The sequence below is a fragment of the Diabrotica virgifera genome, chromosome 5, assembly GCF_917563875.1.
Source record: "Diabrotica virgifera virgifera chromosome 5, PGI_DIABVI_V3a".
NCBI classification, from domain to species: Eukaryota; Metazoa; Arthropoda; class Insecta; order Coleoptera; family Chrysomelidae; genus Diabrotica; species Diabrotica virgifera.
In genome coordinates, this window is record NC_065447.1 from 215,882,619 (window position 1) to 215,907,379 (window position 24,761).

Genomic DNA, 24,761 nt, shown 5'->3' on the forward strand with positions numbered 1-24,761 from the left:
AGACTATTCGTTATAAATATTTTTTTCTACGACCGTTTAATAACATGTTCATTATTCACCATTTCTGAATAGATGATAACACCCATTATTTTAAGCGTAAATAACTCACATAAGGTAATAACAGTGTATCTCCACTCTATATTTACCTTACCTATAAGTCTGACCTCATTCATGTTAAAAACCATGGAAAAAATCTTGAATGAACACATCAAGAAAAACAATTTAAATGAAAATCCACTGCACCAATGGCAATGGGCGTATCAGGGAGGGAAATCAGGTGAAGCCGCCCTGCACAATCTAGTGTCGGAACTCGAAAGGAGTCTGCATCAGATAGAAGTCGCCCTTGCTGAATTTTTAGATATAGAAGGTGCATTTGATAATACCTCAATCGAGTCTATACAAAGTGCACTGGCGAGGAAGAAAATCAACAACACAACATGCAAGTGGATTATTCAGATGCTTCAGAGCAGAATAATATCCACAGATACGTATGAAGATACCATAAATCTGAGGGCAACTAAGGGATGCCCTCAAGGCGGTGTATTGTCACCGTCATTATGGAACATAGTTGTCGATGTGCTAAGCGCCCAAGGAATCTGGGTCCAGGGTTTCGCAGATGATATTGTAATAGTAACTAGGAGAAAATTTCCCAGCACTGTTGCGTATCAGATGCGATATGCCCTTCACTACATAGAGAACTGGTGTCTGAAAGAGAACCTCTCCGTGAACCCTTCTAAAACTAAACTGGTAACCTTTACAAATAAGAGGAAGCTTACTGAACTGAGTGAGCTGAAATTATTTGGAGAGGTACTGGAAAGAACCAATGAGGTTAAGTATCTAGGGGTAACCCTGGATTCGAAACTCAATTGGAATACTCATATTACCAATATAACCAATAGGGCTAAGCGACTCTTCTGGAACTGCAGACGAGTTGTAGGTAAAACCTGGGGATTGAAACCAAAGGTGATCTGTTGGTTATACACATCAGTGATACGACCGACAGTCACTTATGGGTCAGTACTCTGGTGGAGAAAGACGGCTTTGCAATATTTGTGACCACTCTCACCACCCTACAAAGACAAGCTCTTCTAAATATAACAGGAGCCTTGAATAGTACAGGAACGGCTTCATTAGAGGCTATCACAGGTCTCCCTCCGCTGGAATTATATATTTCGGCGGTAGCATTTATGACCATCCTGAGACTCAAAGCAAACAATACTTGGAGGCCGAATTATGTATTGAATAGCCACACAAACATTACTGGGACTATACTTGAGGAATCCATCTTTATGATGAACTCAGATATGATGACACCAGAACTAATCTTCACTGAGAAGATTAACACAATTATACCATCTAGAGAACAAAAAGTCCCAAACATTAATTGGGACTTAATATGGTTCACTGATGGATCTAAAACTGCCAATGGTACTGGATCAGGAGTCTTTGGGCAAACATGCAACTGTAATAAATCTTACAGCCTAGGTCAACACACAACGGTGTTCCAGGCTAAAGTTTTTGCTTTGGTGGCCTGCATTGATGAAATCATTAATGAAGACCCTAAAGCTAATAGAATCAACATTTACACAGATAGCCAATCGTCTATTCTGGCTGTGAAGAACCCTCTCACCAAATCAAAATTGGTGAGAAACTGCAAAGATCTCCTTAATAACCTGGCAAAAGACAATAAAGTGTCTTTAATATGGTGCCGGGTCATGAAGGGGTGTATGGGAACGAACGAACAGATATGTTAGCGAAACAAGGCTCGAGAGAAAATTTTGAAGGCTCAGAACCTTTCTGTGGCATCACTAAAGATGCTATGAAAAACGGGGTTCAGAAATGGCTGCTGATAAAGAATCATCAAAATAAATGGAGAACCACTCAATGGCAAATATAGACTAAAAAAATAATCAAGAATATTGATAAAAAAACTCTCGAACAGTTTGACGAACCTCAATAAACAAAAGATCAAAACGGTCACTGAAATGGTGACTGAACATGGCCGTTTAAGAAATCACCTATAAAAATTAGGTAAGGTGAGCGCACCATGGTACAGAAAGTGCGAAATGGAAGAAGAGGCTGCCATACATATACATACTATGCCATTGTAGTGTGCTAGGTGATGTAAGGCAGGACTTCACTGGTTAAATGAGGTTTGAACCAGAAGAGATCCTAAAACTACCAATAAGAAAACTGTTGGCCTTCGTTGAGGCCACAGGACTTATTAAAGTTTAAGGAGAAGAACAGGGTTTGGTACAAAGATCTTATGACCAAGTGCTAGAGACTAACGAGTCTCGCCTGAGTTAAGAAGAATAAGACCTCAGAAACAGACGAACCACTCTGCAGCCCTACTCTGTGGCGCCACAAAGTAGCTTCTGCTGATTAGCCGTAAATTCTTATGTAAATTAAACGTGCTATTCCAGACGAGCGACACTGGCCAGCCTCTGTCGCCGATCATCGCCGCTAGTGGCGTCCACTACAAAATCATTGGAGCTACAAAATCGCCTGTCTAAGCCACTTTGTGGCTCCACTCAGTAGCGCTGCAGAGTGGCTCGTCTGCTTCTGGGGTTACGTCCTTAGATGCCGCTCAATACACTTTATAGGTGATATAGAAGACGTGAATAGATTCATGTACTTAGGAATGGACCTAGCTACAAATAATGAAGAAGAATCGGAAATAAATAGAAGGCTTATGCTGACAAATAAAGCCTATTTCGCAATGGGCCACATATTTAAATCACGAGACGTACACAGGAAAAGAAAACTCCGAGTATATAAAATAATATTCAGGCCCATAGTAAGTTGCGGGTGTGAAACATGGGTATGAGACTGGTATGGGAGGAGATTCCTACAGGCAAAAGAACTTGGACGTCCTAGAATGCGATGGAGAGATAACATCCAAGTAGATCTCTGGAAAATGAACATACCATTTGACCCTAGGTTGATGGAAGACCGAACAAATTGGAAAAAAGTTGTACAGTCAGCCAATGCCCTCCCAGGGTGTAGCGCTACGTGATGATGATGATGATGATGATAGTAAGTTATGGGTGTGAAACATAGATTGGTTATAACACAGAAACCTGCCAATGCATTAGACATGTTCGAAAGAAAAATATTGCGTAGGATACTGGGCCCAATAAGTGAAAATAAGAACTGGCGAATTAGATATAATAAAGAAATATTCGAACAATATAGCGATACCAATACTACCACAACACAATAGACGTCAGAGATTATGGTGGGCAAGGCACGTGGTCCGCATTCATGAGAAAAGAATCCCCAGAAACTTCAGCTGGACCGTCAGTGCGAGTACGAGGTCCATCGTTTGACGAATGCGCATCATTATCGTCACGCATTTTCACACTTTCAGCTATATTTGGTGAACTGTAAATCGAGATGATGCTGAAGCAGCCCAAGGCCCGGTTTGGGCTGTAGTACCATTGGATAAATGGAGATCTGTGATAAAGTTCTGTAATAAGGCTAAGACTCCACGGGCGACAAATTTACGCTAGCAGTCGCCGTAAAACGAACTTAAGGTTCGGCGGAACGGACTAGGAATAGCCGAACTGAACCGACTACGCACAAGTCCTGCAGTCGGTTCAGTTCGGCTATTCCTATTCCGTTCCGCGGAACCTTAAGTTCGTTTTACGGCTACTGCTAGCGTAAATTTGTCGCCCGTGGAGCCTTAGCCTAAGTTGCCTTAGCTTGATTACCTTGCCAGTTATCGTCTGCTGTCGCGTGGCTTGGCAACGACAAATAACGATAACAAATAACCCTATTCTAAAAAAAATCTCAGGGAAAATTGTGATTGAAATTGAAACTGACACTACACCTGAAATTACCGAAGCTGCAAACCAAATTGTTCAAATATAACAATAAATACTTATAAGGAAAATGCTAAGTAATAATGTACTTAGTATTAAGATTTTTATATAACTTAAAAAATGTGTGATGTAATTTATATCAATTAGACTATGTAATAAACAAAATGTTGAGTAAAGTGATTTTTTTATTAATATTTTGTTCGACTACTAATAAAAACAGGTCGTAGAAAAAGTATAGTATTCTACTCACATGTAATAGATATTACTTAATCTAATGAGTTACGCAAACTTCATCATCGTGAGTAATAGCCATCATTACATGCTCGTCGAATAATATACTACAATAAGTTAGTATTTTCTGAAAAAATTGTTTGACTTACGTTGTTTGACAGGTTGGTATCCTCCTTTAGTACCTCCTTTAGTGCCTCCTTTAGTACCACCCTTGCTGTATGAAGTTTTAACGTTATTGTTCCTTATCATTTGTGATGTATATCTATTGCTAGTTTTTCTGTACTTATTATTCTTTGGTACCCTTTTAAATCCTTCAGGACATACTATTTCAATACACTCTTCTACAAAAATAGAAATATTAGTATTGAAATTGAAAAAGACTGTATGACTTGTACACACTTCTAAGTAGGTCAAACCGGCAAACAGGTGTATGCTCTCAAAAAAAAATTGATAGTATGTAAAATTTTTTATTAAAATTAGCTGAGTAGGTACTTTCAACACATCACGTGCCATCATCAGAGCTTCATCCTATAGGTATAAATCCTTCATAGAAGAGTAATTGCCAAACAACATATTAAATTGAATAGATACTGGGCTAAGCCTCGGATCTCGGGTGTAAAGGGTTTTTACACGCAAGATCCGACGCTTAGCCCAGTATCTATCCATTTAATATGTTGTTTGACAATTACTCTTCTATGAAGGATTTATACCTATAGGACGAAGATCTGATGATGGCCCGTGATGTGCTGAAAGTACTCAGCTAATTTTAATAAAAAATTTTTACACACTATCAATTGTTTTGAGAACATACACCTGTTTGCAGGTTTGACCAGAAATATTAGTGCTTCTATGAACGCCATTGACTTTAAGAAAAATGAAACAATCTCGTTACCTTTGGGTGTAGTAGGTTCGTTGGTGGTGGTCAAAGGAGCGTTAGTGGTGAATACAGAAACTGTGGTACTTTGAGTTTCAGGTGCACTAGTTTGGGTGGTAGGTTGAGGAGTAGAAACTTCGGGCCTACTTGTTGGTCTTGTAGCTTCAGTAGGTTTAGTAGTGACTTCTTGTGGTGTTGGACTAGTTTCCAAGCCTGGTGTTGTAGTCTCTTCTGGAAGAGCTGAACTTACTTCAGGAATAGTTGAGCCGCAGTTTACTTCATCATCAGGACAATCTACGACACCGTTGCACCATAGCGTTGAATTGATACAGATGTTACTAGTTGGGCAAAGAGTTGTTCCTTCTTCGCAGAACTTGCAGGTGCAGGCACATGTTGCTGTTACTGTGCTTCTCATGAACTGCAATGTTAAAGGCAAATTTAAGTTATATGTTTTAATCACACTCATATTGAGATAAAAATATTTTTTAAGACTTTATTTTATAATATAATTAAACAATAATTACCGGTCCACAAGGTTGACATTTCTTTGGTTCACAGTATTCAACTCCACCAAGTTTACAGACACATTCTGAACAATCTTCTTTTTCAAATACTGCTCCAACAGGATATCTGGAATAAAGTTTATTGTAAATAAAGAGTATACTTAAGTTTTAAACTACAATTTTAAACATTATTTAGGACCAGTATAAAATTCTATATTTATTTGATAATTACAATTATATTGATATCTGTTGAATGCATTGACGAAAAAAGAGAGAAAGATAACATCCCAATAGAGAAAAAAGTCATTACAGCAGTAAAACAATTTAATAAAACTAAGCTCCTGGAACAGTTGGCATTTCTTCTGAGCTTTTAGAACATGGCGCAAAAATCTAACGTATTGTATATACATATAGGGGGGCAGAACTACCAGAGGACTGGAACGCAGGTATAATTGTTAATATTCACAAGAAAGGAGATCAAACCATCTGAGTCAACAGAGAAATTATGCTTTTAAAAGTGGTCCCGATAGATTATCGGGATATCGTGGAAACATAATAGGCAAATACCAGTGTGAGTTTCGCAATGAAATATTAACGTTCCATCAAAAAATTCTTTTTAAGACAAGCTTTGGCAAAAATATGATTATAGAATTGACACTCACCATCTGTCTTTAGATTTTAGACGTGCTTATGAAGTCTAGAAAGAAATTATCTATACGAAGCCATGGTGAAATTCAACAAGTAAAATTAGTAAAATTAGTGAAATAAACCCTCTCACAATTCGAGTGTAAGGTTATAATGCAAAACGGAGTATCAAGAATCTCTTTTAACTTTGCTTTAGAAAAATCTGTTAAAGAATCTAGAATAACAACAAAAGAACCATTATTAATAGAAGTGTAAACATCCACATAAATGCAAGAAAAAAGCCGTCCCTGGACAAATCTATCTAGGCTCACAGAATAAATCAGAATAATGTAGTAAATAAATGCAGACATTAATAAACGAATATATATGACAAATAAAGCAAATTTTAGATTAAAATAGTTTCAAAAAACGAAAAGAATTGGGATGTCTAAAAGCAAAATCCTCAGACATATTTATAAACCCGTGAAGAAAACGGATTATGGCACAGGCGCCTTGAATTTTACTGCTTTGATAGTAAATCTGATCTTACTAAGTCCGTCAAAAGACACACGCTGCTGTGGCTAGACCTCATAGAAGGAATGAACAAGATATAGTCACCGAAACCCATTTATATAATCAATATTCAATTTTTCACATGTAAAAAATAATGTTATATTTTTTTACTGTATTAAATTCGTAATTACAACCCTTAATTTTAAATAGTTTTTAAGTCAGTCCTGTCCAATATTACCGTAATTCCATCCCTACCCAAACAGATAATAATTACTTGGACATTTTTACGAGAGAGAAAACGCTCTCTTCTAGTACAACAGACAACTCCTCTTTAAACACCTGTCGACATCAGCACCCGTCACATGCACACAGGACAATTCTCATCACATCCTTCTTCGCTTGAAGGAAAAGATAAGTGGACCTTTCTTTTTTGCTAAATCTCAGTACGAAACGAACATTGTGATTAGTAATTCGCTCTTTTTGGTGCTATTACCCAAGGCGTACGGATAGCTTGTGCTACCCCCGTGCGTCACACAAATATATTGTTTTGCCCCTTTCTACGTGGGTCACATTAACGCGAAACAAACGCTCTTGTTCTCTGTGCCATAATTTAAGACAATACTTCGACACGGTACTCGTGAATCCATGAATAAGGTTTAATAGTGCACGAATCCGTAGGTAGTCAAAACGTGAGTGAACTGATACACCTGTTTAGAAAAAAAAATGCGAGACACGTGTGTAGTCACCACGCGAGCGAACTGCCGAACTGGTACACGTGTGTAAAAAACGCGAGCAGTGGAAATTTAATGAAGTATTGGTAAGAGTTTTATAAACTTATTTATAATATTGTCTGTTGATATAAAGCAGGGCCGTTCGGTACATATTTTCAATATGATGCAAGTCTTCGAAATGCCGCCCCTTAAATGGTCGTAATTCCTTTGATGAGCGCTCAACATAAATCCATAAATTGTATACCTCAATGTCGAAATAACAAAGAAATTATAGAAATAGATAAACATTGTAGGTATATATAATATTTATACTTTCGGCTGACACTTGGTCCTATATAAATATTTTTAATTATTGAATGGTTCAATTTGTATTTTGATTTTACTGATTATGCCGCCCCTCTTATGATGCCGCTTGATTCGACTGCCTCACCGCATCATAGCACGGCACGGCCCTGATATAAACCCTTATAAATTCCCGTTTGAACCAGCAAACCTCACCTAAAATATATAGTTCGCAAAACTTTAATATTAATGCTTTATTCTTACAACCAATGAAAGAATGATTGATAAGAAGAGGCAGGCTCATAGGACGATTTAAGGACTGTGTGAAGGAAGACTTAGGAAGGAAGGAAGGAGTGTTAAGAGTACACAATTTAACAACCAAGGATTGTATTTGTATAACCAATGATGATAATACTAAAATTATGTACTTACTTGACAACTCCAACTACGCAAGGACATTCAGGTCTATCAACGCATCTCTGTCCATCCCAGTATTTGGTTGGTAAGCATTTGCAAACGTCAAGTTCAACATTGGTATCGATTACTCCAGGACAATAGTTACACTCGTATGCAGTGGTAGTAGTTGATGGTGTGACTTCCTCGGGGGTAGTAGTAGCTAAAAAGTTAAGGTAGGTATATTGATTTTGCTCAATTGGTCTTTAGCAAATACTTAAGTTTTATAAACAGATTAAATGCTAATAGTATTGGTACCAAAACTTGCACTTACGGTATGGGAGATAGCAGCCTTGTACTTCAAGTCTCATCTGAATTGTGTTCTTCCATTTCTTAGGAATGACCTTTAAGTATCTAGCCATGATTGGTAATTCAAAGTAGTTTACTTGAGGAAGGTTCTGGTTGAAGTTTCCAGGGAAGATTCGTTCTTTTTGTTCATACATAACCTTGTTCCAGTTTATTCCATCGTGGGAATATTCAACAACGTAATTTTCAACCCAACCATCTGGTCCTCCCTTGGTGGTCAAACCAGTTAATTCTCTTGGTTCCAAGAAGTCAACCTAAAATAGCAAAATACAAAACGATTAGCTCAATTCAGTTTTGCAATATTAACGTTTACTTACCACTATCCATTCGGTAGGTGAGTTGGTGAGTGGCTGCCAAGCAGATTCACTGTTGAGTGGCAGACTGGCTTTGTCGTGTCTGACATCGACAGAAGAACTTACTGAAATTTGGGAAAGGGATAGGTTGCCTTCAGAGAGACCCATAGGATCGTCACAAATCTGTGGGGCTACTGTAGTGTGAACCTAAAATTATAATGAAATATTTTAATGTATGCAAATATAAGAAGCATTGCATTTTTTTTATAAGAATGACATATTCTTATCTTATATTATTTTCTCATAGATTACTCACTAATGCCGAGCAGCAATTACTCGAAGCAAGAACTTTACCAGCATATTTTAAAATACGAAATTTCTTAAGTTTTTGAGAATCAGAGTACCTACCTATCTTTCTTCTATGGACTGCTCTTTTTTTGTGTCATAGACATGTTGGTAAGTTTCATTCATAGTAACAATATGACTTAAGAAGTTTTTTTGACCTTCCAATCGAGCTTTAAGCTAATAGGTTTATTCCTGCAAGCTTGTGGCCAACATTTGGATATTTGGTGATCTATTTTGCAGGAATCATCAAATCCCAATCAATGTGAACTTGTACCAGGAACTTAGAATGGAAACCATCAAATCCAGGTGATTTAATTGGTTTCATTCATTTCCTTCAGCGCATGTGTAATTTCACAAATAATAAATATTGTCGAATATTCATTCTGTTCATTTGTTTTAATATTTAATACTATTTAATTTAATGTTTAAGTCTCTTTTCACCTTGGTAGTATGTGTTCGGCCTTGTGGAGCTCTGGATAGAGATACTATATGAGAGGCAACCTTTCTAGGAGACATTTTATCCTCTCTGGATTTCAGTTGTTTAGCTTCTCCTATTTTTCATAACAGAGCAGGGCCGTAACTACGATGTTGGGGGCCCGGGGCAAACGTCATCTGGGAGCCCTCTACCAGGGGGCCTGGGAGGTTTATCCCCAGCGGAAGGGGGGATTCTGGAAAAATGTTGTGACATTTAACCCCTTGAAAACGCATTTTAATGCATGCCATGACTGACATTTCTTGTATCTTTATATTGCTATTTTAGACCAACACAAAAAAAATTTTGAAATCACCTTATTTTAAGCTAAATAATTTTGTAAGTCCCATCAATATAACATCTTTATATATACATCTGTTGGCAAATCTGAAACAAAAATGTTATATGGTATGGGCGATTAAATACTCCCCTGCAACATCTCTTCCTGGACTTGTTGTAGCTTAGCCCGGGTCCCCTCTTCCAATGGCATTTTAGCTTTTATTACGCGGAAATAACTAATTTCCTAAGTAATAATTAAAATTTTTATGTTAAGGTCTCAGGGGCCCCAGCTTCGCCCAGGCCTCAGGGGCCCCTCTTCTGTTCCAATTTGCATTTTAGTCAAAAATACTAATTTTCCCAGCGAAAAATTAAAACTTTATGTTGAGGACTAGGGTGCCCCTGTAAGATCTTGTTAAAATTGTGTCAGTTGAAAATATTTCGTTGGGATCGGCTTTTAAAATACATATTTTTATATTCCTCGTTCAAATTTATGCACAGTCAAAGAAAAAGTAGCCCCTGCGGGGCCCCTTTGGCTGGGGGCCCTGGAGCGCTGCCCCGGTTGCCCTAATGGCAGTTACGGCCCTATAACAGAGACAATACATACCGGCTTGATTTTTTGAAGTCAAGTTTTCGACAGTCTATCGCAATTATTGGCATCTAGCTGTATCGATGTTTTGTAAGAACTCGTCGACTATCTCTCTGTCATTACTTTCGGGAAACTGCTCGTATAATATTATATAGTCTTCACATGTTTCAGTCCATCCCGGCACATTTTCTGTGCGATACCCCCTGTACCACATCTTAACTCAATATTCAGATAATTCTAAAATGCTTTTAAAAAATACGAAATACTTCATTACGATATTGTTTATATAGAATATTAAATAACAAACAGACGATCAATGTATACCACGAATGTGAGGCCCGCATTTTGATGACACGGTGACTTCTGCTGAGTAAGCAATAAACATATTATATCATAAGTATATACAAAGTTGACATTCAGAGATTCAGTTAGGTTTGGGGTTGCCTGCCACCTAGAGTAGTATATAATCATTGCCGTCATCAGATGAGTACTATCCATATTAAACAACTGTAATTAACAACCAATAAAGTACTGATAGGTAAATAAGTGTATTCCTGCTGACCAACTCCATACCAAGGGTAAATACCACTCCCCATCTTCACACCCCTAGGGACCAGGGATTGCTTGCTTTGCAGCGCTTGTTACTACACCCACAAATTTTTCGTAATTTATGCTGATTGGGTGGATCTAGCTCAAGGTGTGGTCTAGATGTTTAGAGAAATTCTTCCAGTTCGCTCTACCAAGATTCAACCTAGGTCGAGGATATGATCTAATTAGGTATTGGAATTAATATTCCGAGGGTGAAACAAAGGACAATCTTGAGTATGCAAGAAGTCGTCAAATGACACTTCTTGCAGCTGTTAGGGGTCTATTATTGGTATCTTTTGAGATTATTTTCTCCATGCAGCGGATTTAAATGTTCCTCTGTTTTTGGAATCAAAAACTAGATATGTGTTTTGCTCTTCGGTCCAATAGACCAGTGCCTCCCCATTTTTGGTGGCTATTTTTTGGTGGCTATTGAAGTCACCGATGTATATAGAAGTGTGTGAATGAGTCTTTATCACTTTTTACTGACAAATTTACATTTCAATTGCAAATTTACTTTTTTTTGAAGATTTCGATCCATTGTTCACGGTTGCATACAAAGGATATTGACTGAAAAAGGGTATTAGGCATAAGCATTTGTAAATCTATTTGCCTCTTATCTGTTTTAAATACATAGAGTATACTTAATAATACTCCAATTTTTTAATATTAGAATTTCATAAATTTACAATAATACTTCTCTAAAGTTAACTAAAATTACTCTTTGTTGCTATGATAACTAAATGTTTTTTACCTTAAGAATAATACTTACAATGATGGTTGTGGGTCTATGAGTGGTGGTTGAATGGCGAGTGGTAGGTCTTCTAGTGCGATGGGTTGGCCTGGTGGTATGTCTAGTAGGTTTGGCGGTTAGAGTGGTAGAAGTTTGCATTTCTCCACATCCAACAAGTTCAACTCTTAAAGAGATTCCATTGTTCCATGTCTTTGGATTAATACGAATCTTCGTTGCTTCAACAGGCTCGTCGAAGAATTGTTTGACTTCAGTTGTTGCATCGGTAGAACCTCTGAATATCTAAAAGAGATGTTGATTAATATCTATTTTCTTGAATTTTTTTGAAAATAAACACTGTATTTATATGTACTTACTATTGGCAATTTAGTGTTCTTATCCAAAACGTAGTAGAAGATATGACCATCTGGACTGTATAAGACTCTGTAGCTTGTAACATATTCGTCGTATAATGGACTTCCCTTAACAATTACTCCGTAAACGGGTTCTTGTTTTCCAAGATCGATTTCTAGGAATTGGTTCTCGTTGGTATATCTAGGAGCCCAGCTTCCACCAGAAGTTTCGCTAACATCGCTGTCCAATCTTGCATTGTTTGGTGCGAAGATATCTTCCAAAACGCTGCTTGCACTAAATGCTTCATCAGGTAATGGAGAATCACCTTGGATAAGTGGAACGAAGCTAAAAAAGATATAGATCATAAGAAAATGCCAATAATAGCTGCGAAATGTATGGTAACCTAATAAAACTAAAAATATGGCCGCAAACGTTACCACTAACATGGAAACCATAAAGAGAATATTATATCCATTTTATGACAGGTAAAGAGTATGTTTAGGAACATGATCTATAGACCAGGTAATGGCTTATTACTACCTAGGTCATAAGATTCGCATAGAAAATGATATCCAAAGAATTGAGCTTCTCCGTCGTATAAGACTAACTTGGGCAGCCTTCAGAAGCTGAACCATATTTTCAAATCGTCTGACGACATACCAATATGCCTTAAAAGAAAAACCTTTAATCAGTGTGTTTTTCCAGCGTTGACGAACGGATCGGAAACTTTGACCATAACAAGGAGAACAGTGCAAATGCTCCGTGTCTCTCAAAAGGCGATGGAGGCTATGTTGGTCGTTTCACTACGAGACAAGATCCCAAACCGCCAGCTACGACAAAGATCAGGAGTGGCTGACGTAGTAGAGACAATATCAACACTGAAATGGAACTGGGCAGGTCACGTGGCTCGAATGACAGATAATAGATGGATAAAGCGGATAGTGAAATGGAGACCAAGAGATGATGTCTACCGAAGCAGAGGTTATCCACCAACACGTTGGACTGATTATCTAGAACGTTGTCATAGGAATTGGATGCAAGATATCTTCTTCTTAACGTGCCCTATCAAGTCCCCTTGACGTTGGCGATTAAGATGGCGAAACTGTCTCTGTCTCGAGCTATTCTAAATAGGTGTTCTGTTTTCTTTATTCCCGTCCACTCCCGGATATTCTTCAACCAAGAGGCCTGCTTTCTACCAATTCCTCTGCGTCCTTCGATTTTACCCATCATAATAAGTTGAAAAATATTATACCAGTCTCCCCTTACTACGTGTCCAAAATAGGCCATCTTTCTATATTTGATGTTATCAAGCAGCTCGCGGGCAGCATTTGCTCTCTTAAGGACTGCCACATTTGTCAGCACAGCCGTCCATGGTATTTTCAGTATACGTCTGTGCAGCCACATTTCAAAGGCCTCCAAACGACAAATGGTGGATATTTTTAATGTCCATGCTTCTACACCATACAAGAGGACTGACCAAATGTAACATTTAATCATGCGCTCGATTCTACATTTTATCTCTTTATCTGGATCTAGTTGTTCAGTAATATGGCAACCAAGATATTTAAAACTGGGTACTCTTTGAATTATATGACCATCAACATATAACCGTGAATCTTATATAACATATAACCGAAATACCATGTATTTTGTTTTTGAACAGTTTATGTTCAGGCCAAACTCTCTTCCCACTGTGTCAATGGCATTTAAAAGATGTTGTAATCCATTCATATCATCACTTAAAATAACTGTATCGTCTGCATATCTGATTGTATTTGTAAGAATTCCATTAACTTTCACACCCCATTCCAAATTATGCAGCGCTTCCTTAAATATTATATCTGAATATAAATTGAATAACAGTGGGGACAGTATACAACCCTGTCTGACACCTCTTTGTATTTTGCATATTTCTGTTGATTTTTTATTTATGCAAGCTGTCGCTGTTTGACGCCTGTATAATTTTTCTATGATTCGTACATCTTGACTATCAACTCCTATGCAAAATATACAAGACCGAAACAGACGGAAAATTATCCAGCAGTGGACATGCTGTATATGTAATAATGAAAGAGTAAATATTGTACAAGGATAAGTATGTAAGTAAAAACTCTACCTGTCTTTAGCACATTCACTTGGTGGTGTAACGCTTGGTGTAGCGTATGATGTTCCGGCGGGTGTAGTGACAGTTCCGGGCGTTTGAGCGTCTGTGCGTTCTCTTTTGCTTACGAATTCTTCGGTGACTTCACTGAGTGTAGTTGAAGGTGTGGTGTATGCACCAGCAGTAGTCTTCTTCTTGGTAACGAATGGAGGTTCAGTTATTTCTGATAACGTTGTAGGTGGCGTAGCAGTTGTGGCGAATTCTGAAATAATAGAATGTGCAGTGATGTAAAATAAAAACTTTAAAATGGGTAAACCCTGTAGTTGGCTGTATACCTTCGATAAAACAACGTGGAATGAAGTAAACACTTCTGTTGTATATAGGTATATGAATTTATTAAAATTCTTAAAATTTATCCACAAGGGAGTGGAAGTACAAAACGTTTTCGGTCAAAATGACCATCATCAGTGTAAACGTCCAGTGTACAATTAATTGTAACTAGCCACTTCTATAGGTGTAAAAACCTCTAAATAACATTATTGCTACATTATATGCTATATAGTAGTCGACATTAAAGTCGATGTCTTAAGATTATGAATATCACATGTGGATGTATGTCATCCTTGCTCGGAAATTGCATCAGGTGTTGGTTGTAAACCTCTCACCTGATCACAACAACCTTGTGCAATTTCCGAGCAAGGATGACATACATCCACATGTGATATTCATAATCTTAAGACATCGACTTAATGTCGACTACTATATGTATAGCATATAATGTAGAAATCATGTTATTTAGAGGTTTTTACACCTATTGAAGTGGCTAGTTACAATTACTTTTACACTGGACGTTAACACTGATGATGGTCAGTTTGACCGAAAACGTTTTGTAATTCCACTCCCTTGTGGATAAATTTTAAGAATTTTAATAAATTCATATACCTATATACAACAGAAGTGTTTACTTCATTCCACGTTGATGTAAAATAGTTATACATAATATATACCAATATAAAGGATTAATAAAAAAATTTAATAAATGGGAAAACAAAAACAAATAGTACTATGAAGAAACAAAATGTTGAAGTAATTGTAACGTTTTGTTAATTGAAGTTGGAATTTTTACAGTTTTCCCCTTTTTTCATACATGTGTCCCAGTTCTTAACACTTTTTTACCAGTTCTACAAGCTTTCCCCACCATCTTACTATCTTACATTCTTTCCCATTTCTTACATATTTATATAAACCACTTTTGTTTACCATTTTTGCCATGTTTTATCAAAGTTAGTACCCCTTTGACAAATAAAGTAAGATGTAAATCATTACTTTAAATATTAATCATCCTATCAGGGCAGCTTTAAAGTAAATATTTAAAAACACTCAATGGCAAGATGGATACCACCAGGTACAAGAACCAGAGACAGACCTAAACTCAGATGGAGACAACAAGTGGAAGAAGACTTAAGAAGTATGGAGATTAGAAATATAGGAAGGAAAATCAAGGAGAGTGAAGAATGGAAAAAGGTAGTGGAAATAGCGAAGTCACACCAGCAACTGTAAAACCAAACTCAGAATGGGGTGATCCCACACAAAAAGGATCTTCAAGTGAAAACAGCTCTAGCTTCCTCGGGAGCGTATAGCTCGTATATATAATGGCAAGATATGGGCATCAATATAGATGGAGAAAGATTAAATCATCTGAGGTTTGCAGGTGATTTTGCAGTTTACAAGATACAGTTTATATGATACCTTCGCTTAAAACTCTCTCTGAGAGATAAGGATTAAACATAAACTTTGAGAAAAATAAACTTATGACAAATTTTATAATGAGTGGAAATATAACTATTGATAATAATATCATATTACAAACAGACACAAATAGCTGGGACACGAGATCAAAATAAGCAGAGACAATCAAACATATGAAATACACTGACGAATATGCCTGCATAGGGGCTGCAATTGGCAAACTAAGCCATATTCTAACAAGTTCAATTCCTATGTGTCTTTTGCTAAAGGTTTATAACCAATGTGTTTTGCCCGTAAAACTTATGGAGCAGAAACTTTAACACTGACGCAAAAATCAGCAAATAAACTCAGAGTTACCCAACGAGCCATGGAATGTGCAATGCTGGACGTGAGCCTTCGAGACCACATAACAAACCAACAAATCAGACAAAGATCAGGAATTCAAGACGTCATCGAAAGAATCACGACGTTTAAGTGGATCTGGGTAGGGCACTTAACTAGAACACGAGATGGACAGTGGGCAAGACGAATCATGGAATGGAGGCCCAGAAACTATAAAAGAAGCCGAGGACGACCACCGACTAGATAGACCGATGACATAAAAAGAGTATCAGGAAACTGTCTACAAGCGGGTCAGTGTAGAGAACACTGGAAAGAACTGAGGGAGGCCTATGTCCGACAGTGGACGCGATTGGCTGATTGATGAATCCACCTATATTCAAGATTGCAAAAAATCAAAATAACTTACCACATTGACATTTCACGCGAACTTCAAAGTCTGGACACAACATAATACTATTTCCAGTAGTTTTGCAAATCAAACCATTTTGTAGAGAACATTCGATATCAAGTCCAGTTTCCTGAGCAACTATGTAGGATAATGTACCGTCTCTAACTGTTCTGCATTGGATGTCAACAACCATATCCCTATCACATTTTGGTGAACCTTCTAAGTTTTCCTGTAAAAAAGTAATTAATATTTAATATATTTAATACAGCGAGGAGTACGACCTAAGGAGATACCATCTCACCAAAGCTATTCATGACCCTTTTAGAACACACTTTTAAGAAGGCAGATCTAAACGAAGATAAAAAAGATTCTAACAGCGCAACCCGTGGGAATGAGAAGACGGGGTAGACCAAAGCTGAGGTGGATGGACGGCATGATACAATAACCCAAGATATGATATGGAGCGTTCCTAATTTCGTTCAGGTCGCGCATGACGTCACGTTGTGAGTAGATCCTTTAAATTTCGAATGCATTGCCATTATGATTTGGAGATTTTAGCTTTTAATATCAGTTGTGAAACTTTCTAGAAGTGCTGTTTTCTTTAGTATGATTAAATATAATTATTGAGAACATATTCTAATAATAAAAATCAATCGGAAACATGATTTTTTTATTATTAGGCAACATACGTCTAATTATACAGTGTGGAAGGCACTTGTAGAATAAAATGATTTCTGTCCTTGTTTCGAAAAATTATAAAAAACGCTGATACTCGTCGATTTTTAAATACTCTGGGCTAATTAGCAAAATTCATGGAAAAGTTATTTACCAGCAATTTTATTCCTGGAATCGAATTATAAGATCCTATATATTAATAATATAGGTATGCAAAGTCCGCAGATAGTGTGCTACTTTTTTTATAAACAAAATGGCGCCGACAAATCGTATTTTTTTCAATTATTGCTCTATAACTCCGAAGATTTTAACTTTACAACAAAAACACCCAAATAAAAATTCACCGTAATTAAATTCTGCATAGAGATATGTTTTTCACGATGTGCTCCAAAGAAAATTTTTCTCGGAAAATGCGCGTTTTCCTAACAAAAACTCTAATTTTCAAATAAAGTTTTAGGTAAGTAATTATTAATCAATAATTAAATAACTTAGTGACATCAAAGCATTCTTGTTATATATTGTAATTCCAGAAGTCGGTGAAAATTAAACGAATATTTTAGCAACAATTCAATTGTTAATTAACAATTTATGATCTCAATAATAACCAAAATAATCATGATACATTGATCAAACTTATAAAGATTATAAAGATGAGATGCTAATTTAACATTTTATCGACAAAATATAAATTTTTCTTTTTTTGCATAATCTTTAAATTTTGAAAAAAAAAATAGTTATAATACGCTGGTCTAATTAGTAAAGTACAAAGAAAGGTTATTTACTAGCAATTTTATTGCTGGAATCGAATTATAAGATCCTATATATTATTATTATAGGTAGGTATGCAAAGTCCGCAGATAGTGTGCTACTTTTTTTATAAACAAAATGGCGCCGACAAATCGTATTTTTTTCAATTATTGCTCTATAACTCCGAAGATTTTACCTTTACACCAAAAACACTCAAATAAAAATTCACCTACATAGAGGCAGGTTTTTCCCGATTTGCTTTGACGAAAATTTTCCTCGGAAAATGTGAATTTTTCCAACAAAATCTCGAATTTTCAAATAATTTTTTTGGGCCAGCAATTATTTATCAATAATTATATAGCTTGGTGAAATAAAAGCTTTCTTGGTATAGATTATAAATTCAGAAGCCGGTGAAAATGAAACGAATACTTTAGCAACAATTCAATTGTTAATTAACAATTTACAGTCGCAATAACAACCAAAATAATCATGAGACGTTGATCAAACTTAGCAAGATTATAAAGGTGTGATGCCTATTTAATATTTTGTCGACAAAATATAAATTTTTCATTTTTTTGCATAATCTTTAAATGTTTAAAAAAATTGTTATAAACAAATTAACATTTCTAAGAAATTGTTTATTATATTCTAATTTTAAAAATATTTAAAATGCGTATTTCATAGGTCTTGAAAATGAATGCTTTAAAAAATTTTTCCAACCATTTCCAAGAAAGTTATGAAACAGAAAAGTAAATATACGATTTCTCCGTTGTTTATAAAATGTTTTAATTGTTTCAAAGCTTAAAAGTGAGTCTATGGTACAATCTAATTACTCACAAAGAATGTCAAAAATTAGTGCAATGGTTATATTTTAATCAAAGATTAAAAATACTTTTTTTGTAATTTTTAGCGCAAAAGTAGGCCTGATACAGAGTCGGAGCTAAAATGTTCACTCGAAGCGACTGACACGCAGCATACATTATTTATTAAAAGTGTACGTCGCGCGGCCACCGGTCGTCGCTCCGAGTGAAAATTTTAGCTACAGTACTGTATTATTCTACTTTCGCGCGTGTAAATGACAAAAAAATATATTTATAATCTTTAATTAAAATATAACCATTAAACTTATAATCGATATTTTTTTGTAAATAATTAGCTTGTACTTTAAACTCACTTCTACGCTTTGAAAGAACTAAAAAAAATTATAAACACCGTAGTAATCGTATGTTAATTTTTCTGTTTCATAACTTTTTTGCAAATGGTTGCAAAAAAGTTTTAAAGCATTCATTTTCAAGATATTTGAAATGCGCATTTTAGCTATTTTTTTTAAATTATAATATAATAAAAACTTTCTGAGAAACGTTAATTTGTTTATAACTATTTTTTTTAACATTTAAAGATTATGCAAAAAAATAAAAAATTTATATTTTGTCGATAAAATGTTAAATAGGCATATCATCTTTATAAGATTTCAAAGTTTAAGCAGTGTATCGTAATTATTTTGGATATTATTGCGACCATAAATTATTAATTTACCATTGAATTGTGGCTAAAATATTCATTTAATTTTCACCAGCTTCTGGAACTATAATCTAAACCAAGAAGGCTTTTAAGTCACCAAATTATTTAATTATTGGTAGATAATTACTTATCTAAAACTTTATTTGAACATTAAAGATGTTGTTGGGAAAACCCGCATTTTCCGAGGAAAATTTTTGTCGGAGCAGATCGGGAAAAACACGTCTCTATGCAGAATTTAATCACGGTGAATTTTTATTTGAGTGTTTTTGTTGTAAAGTTAAAATCTTTGGAGTTATAGAGCAATAATTGAAAAAAACACGATTTTAGTGCGCCATTTTGTTTATAAAAAAAGTAGCACACTATCTGAGGACTTTGCATAACTATATTATTAATATATAGAATCTTATAATTCGATTCCAGCAATAAAATTGCTGGTAAATAACTTTTTCCAAAAATGGCCTGTTCTCCGATAATCAGCCCAGACTAAAATAAATATCTACACTTTTTAAACACAAATTTAAATTTACAGGGTGATTCATAAAAGTCAAACAGAGTCCAAAAGCTTTATTTTTAATAGAACACCCTGTATATTTTTATATTTTTAAAAGCTGCTTAACAACCTGATTTCAACTAACTATATCATGTAGGGTGAATTATGAACAATACAGGATGAAATTTTGAAATTATTGACTATGGAATCCACTTATGGAATAAAATTGTTTGTGTCCTTATTTTAAAAATTATAAAAAATGCCGGAACAGGTCAACTTTTTAATTTAAATGGGCGCTTTACAAACATAGATTTAAATTTACAGGGTGATTTACGCAAGTACATCATAATCCATGATCATTAGTTTTAATGGATCACCCTGTATATTTTTATGTGCTTGGAAGCTACTTTATAACTTCATCTCAAAAAAATGTATTATTCGGGTTCATTATGAATAATACAAGGTGAAATTTTGAAAAGGTGAAATTTTTAAATTATTCATAAATTTCGTCAAGACATTAAAGATACAAAACCAAAAAAAAAATAAATATTATTTATACTTAGTTTAGAAAATATATGTCTTTATTTAGCTAAAATACCATTATTATATACATACTTTACTATTATTTAAAGTATGATAAATTATTAGATAATTTCAAAATTTTATGTAGGTACCTATTTAATATCTTGACGAAAATTTAACCTATATAATTTTAAAATTTCATCTTGTATTATTCATAATAGGCCCTATACAATACACTTTTTTGTGATGAAGTTATTTAGCAAATTCGAAAAACATAAAAATATGCAGGTTGTTTCATTACAATTAAAGATCATGGACTATGATAGACTTGTGTGGATCACCCCGTATATTTTAATTAATGTTTAAAGAGAGCATATCTAAATTTAAAAGTTGACGTATCCTAGCGTTTTTTATAATTTTCTAAAATAAGGACACAAACAATTTTACTCCATAAGTGGTTTCCATAAAAATTTCACCCTGTATTATTCATAATACACCAATGGGTCGTTGAAATCAGGCTGTTAAGTAGCTTTTAATAATATAAAAATATATAGGGTGTTTCATTAAAAATAAAGCTTATGAACTATACCAGGCTTGCGTGAATCACCCTGTTTAAATTTAAATTTAGGTTTAAAAAGCCTACATTTATATATAAAAATGAACGGGTTTCAGCGTTTTTTAAAATTTTTTAAAACAAGCACAGAAATAATTTTATTTCATAAGTGCCTTCCACCCTATATATAATACATGTATTATACACCCTGTATAATACATGTACTGACGATGAAATAAAGGTAACAATATACACCCTGTATAATACATGTACTGACGATGAAATAAAGGTAACAATAAAATTGTAATGTGTTAAATGATAAAAAAAGTTAAAGCTGCGATAGTCATGAAGCACATCAGTTATATTTTTTTATTACTTAAGTTCTCTTATTCATTAATTATATTTATGATCACACCTCCTAAGGACTATTCAAATCTAACTATGAATATAATATTTTTGATAAAAGTGTAACAAATTATAAGTAAAATTCACCTTAAACACAAAAATAAACAGTGTTTACTATACGACAACACTGAATATAATGCTGATCTACTCATAGAGAGACGTAGCTACGTTGGCCCCGCCTACATGCTCCATGTCATATCTTCTGTCATTATATCATGGATGGACGGGGTAACACAAGAGCCGAGAAGATCGGAGTCGGCAACTGGTAAATGCAAGCAAGGGACAGAACAGAATGGCGTAGAAAGCTTGAGCAGGTCGATGCCCTCTAAGGGCTGTAGCACCAAGATGATGATGAAGATCTAAACGAAGTATGGTAACATCATAAATGGAGAGAAGCTTAGTTATTTGAGATTCGCAGATGGCATTGTTCTTATAGCCGATCGTATGGATGATGCAATAATAATGTTGAACAAATTATATCATCTTCTTTAGAGGCCGGACTAAAGATTAACATGAACAAGAAGCAAACAATAATTAATCTGGTGCTAAATCGTAATATTGTTTTTGATGGAAAGGATATTGAGCATACTGCATCTTATGAGTACTTGGGACATTAAATTCGGCTGGGCAGAGATAACCAGACATGTGAGCTCTCACGTCGCAGGGGATTAGCCTGGGCAGCGTTTGGTAAATTGAACTATGTATTTAAATTGGCTTAAGGCTTACCCATATGCCTGAAAACGAAAATTTTTTACCAGTGTGTGTTGCTTGTACTCACTTATGAAGCGGGAACATTAATACCACTCACAAAAAAGGTAGTGAACAAGATTCGCGTAACTCAGTGGACTGTGAAGCGCTAGATGCTGGGTGTCTCCCTGAGAGACCGAATCCCACACGGAGAAATACAAAAGTCGTAGAACAAAAACAACAGATGCTGTGGAAACAATCGCGTCCTAAAGTGGAATTGCTGAGGACACGTCGCCAGATTATCAGAGAAGCTATAGTCAAAACGTATTGTCGAGTGGAGGCCACGAGAAGAAGCACCACGGAGCAGAGGACGCCCACCAACCAGACGGACCGACGATCTGAAGCTTGTTATCAGTAACGGAATGCAAGTTGCACAGGACACAGATAGATGGAAAGAGCTAAGGGAGACCTATGTCCAGCAGTGGACGCATATGGGTTGATAATGATGATATTTAATACGTAAAAAATGCATTTCAAAGCAAGTTTCTGTTAAAACTTTTAGTATACTTACGAGTACTTCAGTAGATGGCACAGGTTCTCTATCTTCCTCTCTTAATTGATCCTTTGGAAGAACTTCTTGGTTGATCCATGTGGACCAGCCTGGTTGACAAGTAAGTTCTCCTTCAGTTGTTACTTCAGGTGCTACAGTTGTAGACGATTTAGGTTCCATTGGTGTAGGTGGAGTAGTAGTTAGTTCCTCTGTTTCAGTTGAAAGGGCTTTACTTGTAGGATATTTCTTTGTTGTACCAGTAGTTTCTTCTTCTGTAACTTCTGTTGGGGCAGTCTTGCTAGTAGGTCTGGTTGTGGCTGTAGTAGTTGTAACAGGTTCTATAAATAAAATAGAGTAAAAATAACCGAAAGATATAAACTGGAAATATAATAATTTAAAAGTAAAATAAAAGATATTTTTTCGCTTTTAAAAATATATATATATATATATATATATATATATATATATATATATATATATATATATATATATATATATATATATAAAAGTATAAATAATGTAGGTACTTACCACATTGACATCTCACACGTGTCTCAAAATCTGGACAGAGATTGTCAAATCCGGTTGCTTTACAGATTAATCCATTTTCTAACGAGCATTCAATATCAAGTCCAGTTTCCTTAGCAACACTTTCTGCAGAGAATCCCCCTTTAACAGTTCTACATTGGATAGCAACAATTTTATCGGTATCACATTTAGGTGAGTCCTTCAGATATTTCTAAAAAATTAAAACAGTATATTTCATAAACGAATAGACAATAAATATTTTATATTTGCTAACCATTATTGATGGTGTAGGTACAGGCTCTACATCTTGTTCTCTTAATTGGTCTTCATTTGATGGAATGTCCTGATTAATCCAAGGAGTCCAGCCAGTCTTACAGCTAACTTGTTCTTTAACAGTGGTTTCTGTAGGTTGAGGAGTGACATGGCTTGTGGTGATAACTGTTCTGGTCGTTTTTGTAACTTCCTCAGTGATTTCTGTAGGTGCTGTTTCCATTGTGGGTCTAGTAGATAACTTAGTGGTAGTGATTTCACCTTCAGTTACTTCGGTTGGATGTGTTGCTTGTGTTGTGGGTCTTAAAGTGGTTTTGGTAATTGTTGTTGGTTCTGAAAGTATATTAAAGCATATTCACACTGAGGATGAAATTTACGGAATCTACAAAACACTTTACTTACCACACTGACATTTTACCCTCACTTCAAAGTCTGGACATTTGGATTCATTTCCTGAAGATCTACAAATTAAACCTCTTTCAAGAGAACACTCAATGTCCAATCCAGTTTCTTGAGCAACTTTGTAGGCTGATTCAAGATCTTTAACAGTTCTGCATTGAATATCTACCATCATATTGGAATCACATTTAGGTGAATCTTTCAAGTATTTCTACAAAACAAACAAAATCTTTTAAAATGTGGGTTTAGGATAAAAGTAAATTACTTACAAGTATTTCATTAGAAGGAACTGGTTCAATATCTTCTTGTCTTAATTCATCCTCGTTTCTTGGAACATCTTGGTCAATCCAAGAAGTCCAGCCAGTTTGACAACCGAATTCAGCTTCTGTAGTTTCAGTTTCTGCAACAGTGCTTGTGGGTCTAGAAGTTACTCTTCCTGTAGTTCCAGTGGTTTCTTCTTCAGTGGTTTCTGTTGGAAGAGCTTTAGTTGTGGGTCTGGTGACTCTTGATGTTGTTGTTGGTTCTATAATAAGATCAAATTAGTAGGTCTATATAAATTGTAATTAGCAAAAGAAAAAGGGATCTCATTTACTCACCACATTGGCATTTTACTCGTACTTCAAAATCTGGACACAGTGCGCCATTTCCAGATGATTTACAAACCAAACCTTCATCAAGAGAGCATTGAATATCTAAACCGGTCTCTTGAGCAACCCTATAGGCCGATTTACCATCCTTAACAGTTCTACATTGAATATCAGCCACCATGTCAGAGTCACATTTTGGAGAATCCTTCAAATGTTGCTGAAATTCGAAAATGTGATTAAATTACCTATTTGAAAAAAGTTA

At 35.4% G+C, this 24,761-nt stretch overlaps 1 protein-coding gene across 50 annotated transcripts in view; it reads right to left on the reverse strand.

Annotated features, from left to right (window-relative positions):
- LOC114334985 (mucin-5AC-like) overlaps nucleotides 1-24,761 on the reverse strand; it is a 159,161-nt gene that overhangs the window by 36,554 nt on the left and 97,846 nt on the right. For all 50 annotated transcript variants that reach the window (XM_050650619.1, XM_050650637.1, XM_050650659.1 and 47 more), the window contains 16 exons: nucleotides 24,509-24,716; nucleotides 24,182-24,435; nucleotides 23,916-24,123; nucleotides 23,518-23,846; nucleotides 23,247-23,454; nucleotides 22,737-23,053; nucleotides 16,584-16,794; nucleotides 14,102-14,348; nucleotides 12,009-12,330; nucleotides 11,674-11,934; nucleotides 8,659-8,841; nucleotides 8,310-8,595; nucleotides 8,015-8,198; nucleotides 5,454-5,559; nucleotides 4,948-5,347; nucleotides 4,205-4,396 (listed from right to left, as the gene is read on the reverse strand). In XM_050650619.1, the coding sequence (XP_050506576.1) occupies nucleotides 4,205-4,396; nucleotides 4,948-5,347; nucleotides 5,454-5,559; nucleotides 8,015-8,198; nucleotides 8,310-8,595; nucleotides 8,659-8,841; nucleotides 11,674-11,934; nucleotides 12,009-12,330; nucleotides 14,102-14,348; nucleotides 16,584-16,794; nucleotides 22,737-23,053; nucleotides 23,247-23,454; nucleotides 23,518-23,846; nucleotides 23,916-24,123; nucleotides 24,182-24,435; nucleotides 24,509-24,716 (3,916 nt within the window). The remainder of the gene's footprint in view (nucleotides 1-4,204; nucleotides 4,397-4,947; nucleotides 5,348-5,453; nucleotides 5,560-8,014; nucleotides 8,199-8,309; nucleotides 8,596-8,658; nucleotides 8,842-11,673; nucleotides 11,935-12,008; nucleotides 12,331-14,101; nucleotides 14,349-16,583; nucleotides 16,795-22,736; nucleotides 23,054-23,246; nucleotides 23,455-23,517; nucleotides 23,847-23,915; nucleotides 24,124-24,181; nucleotides 24,436-24,508; nucleotides 24,717-24,761) is intronic.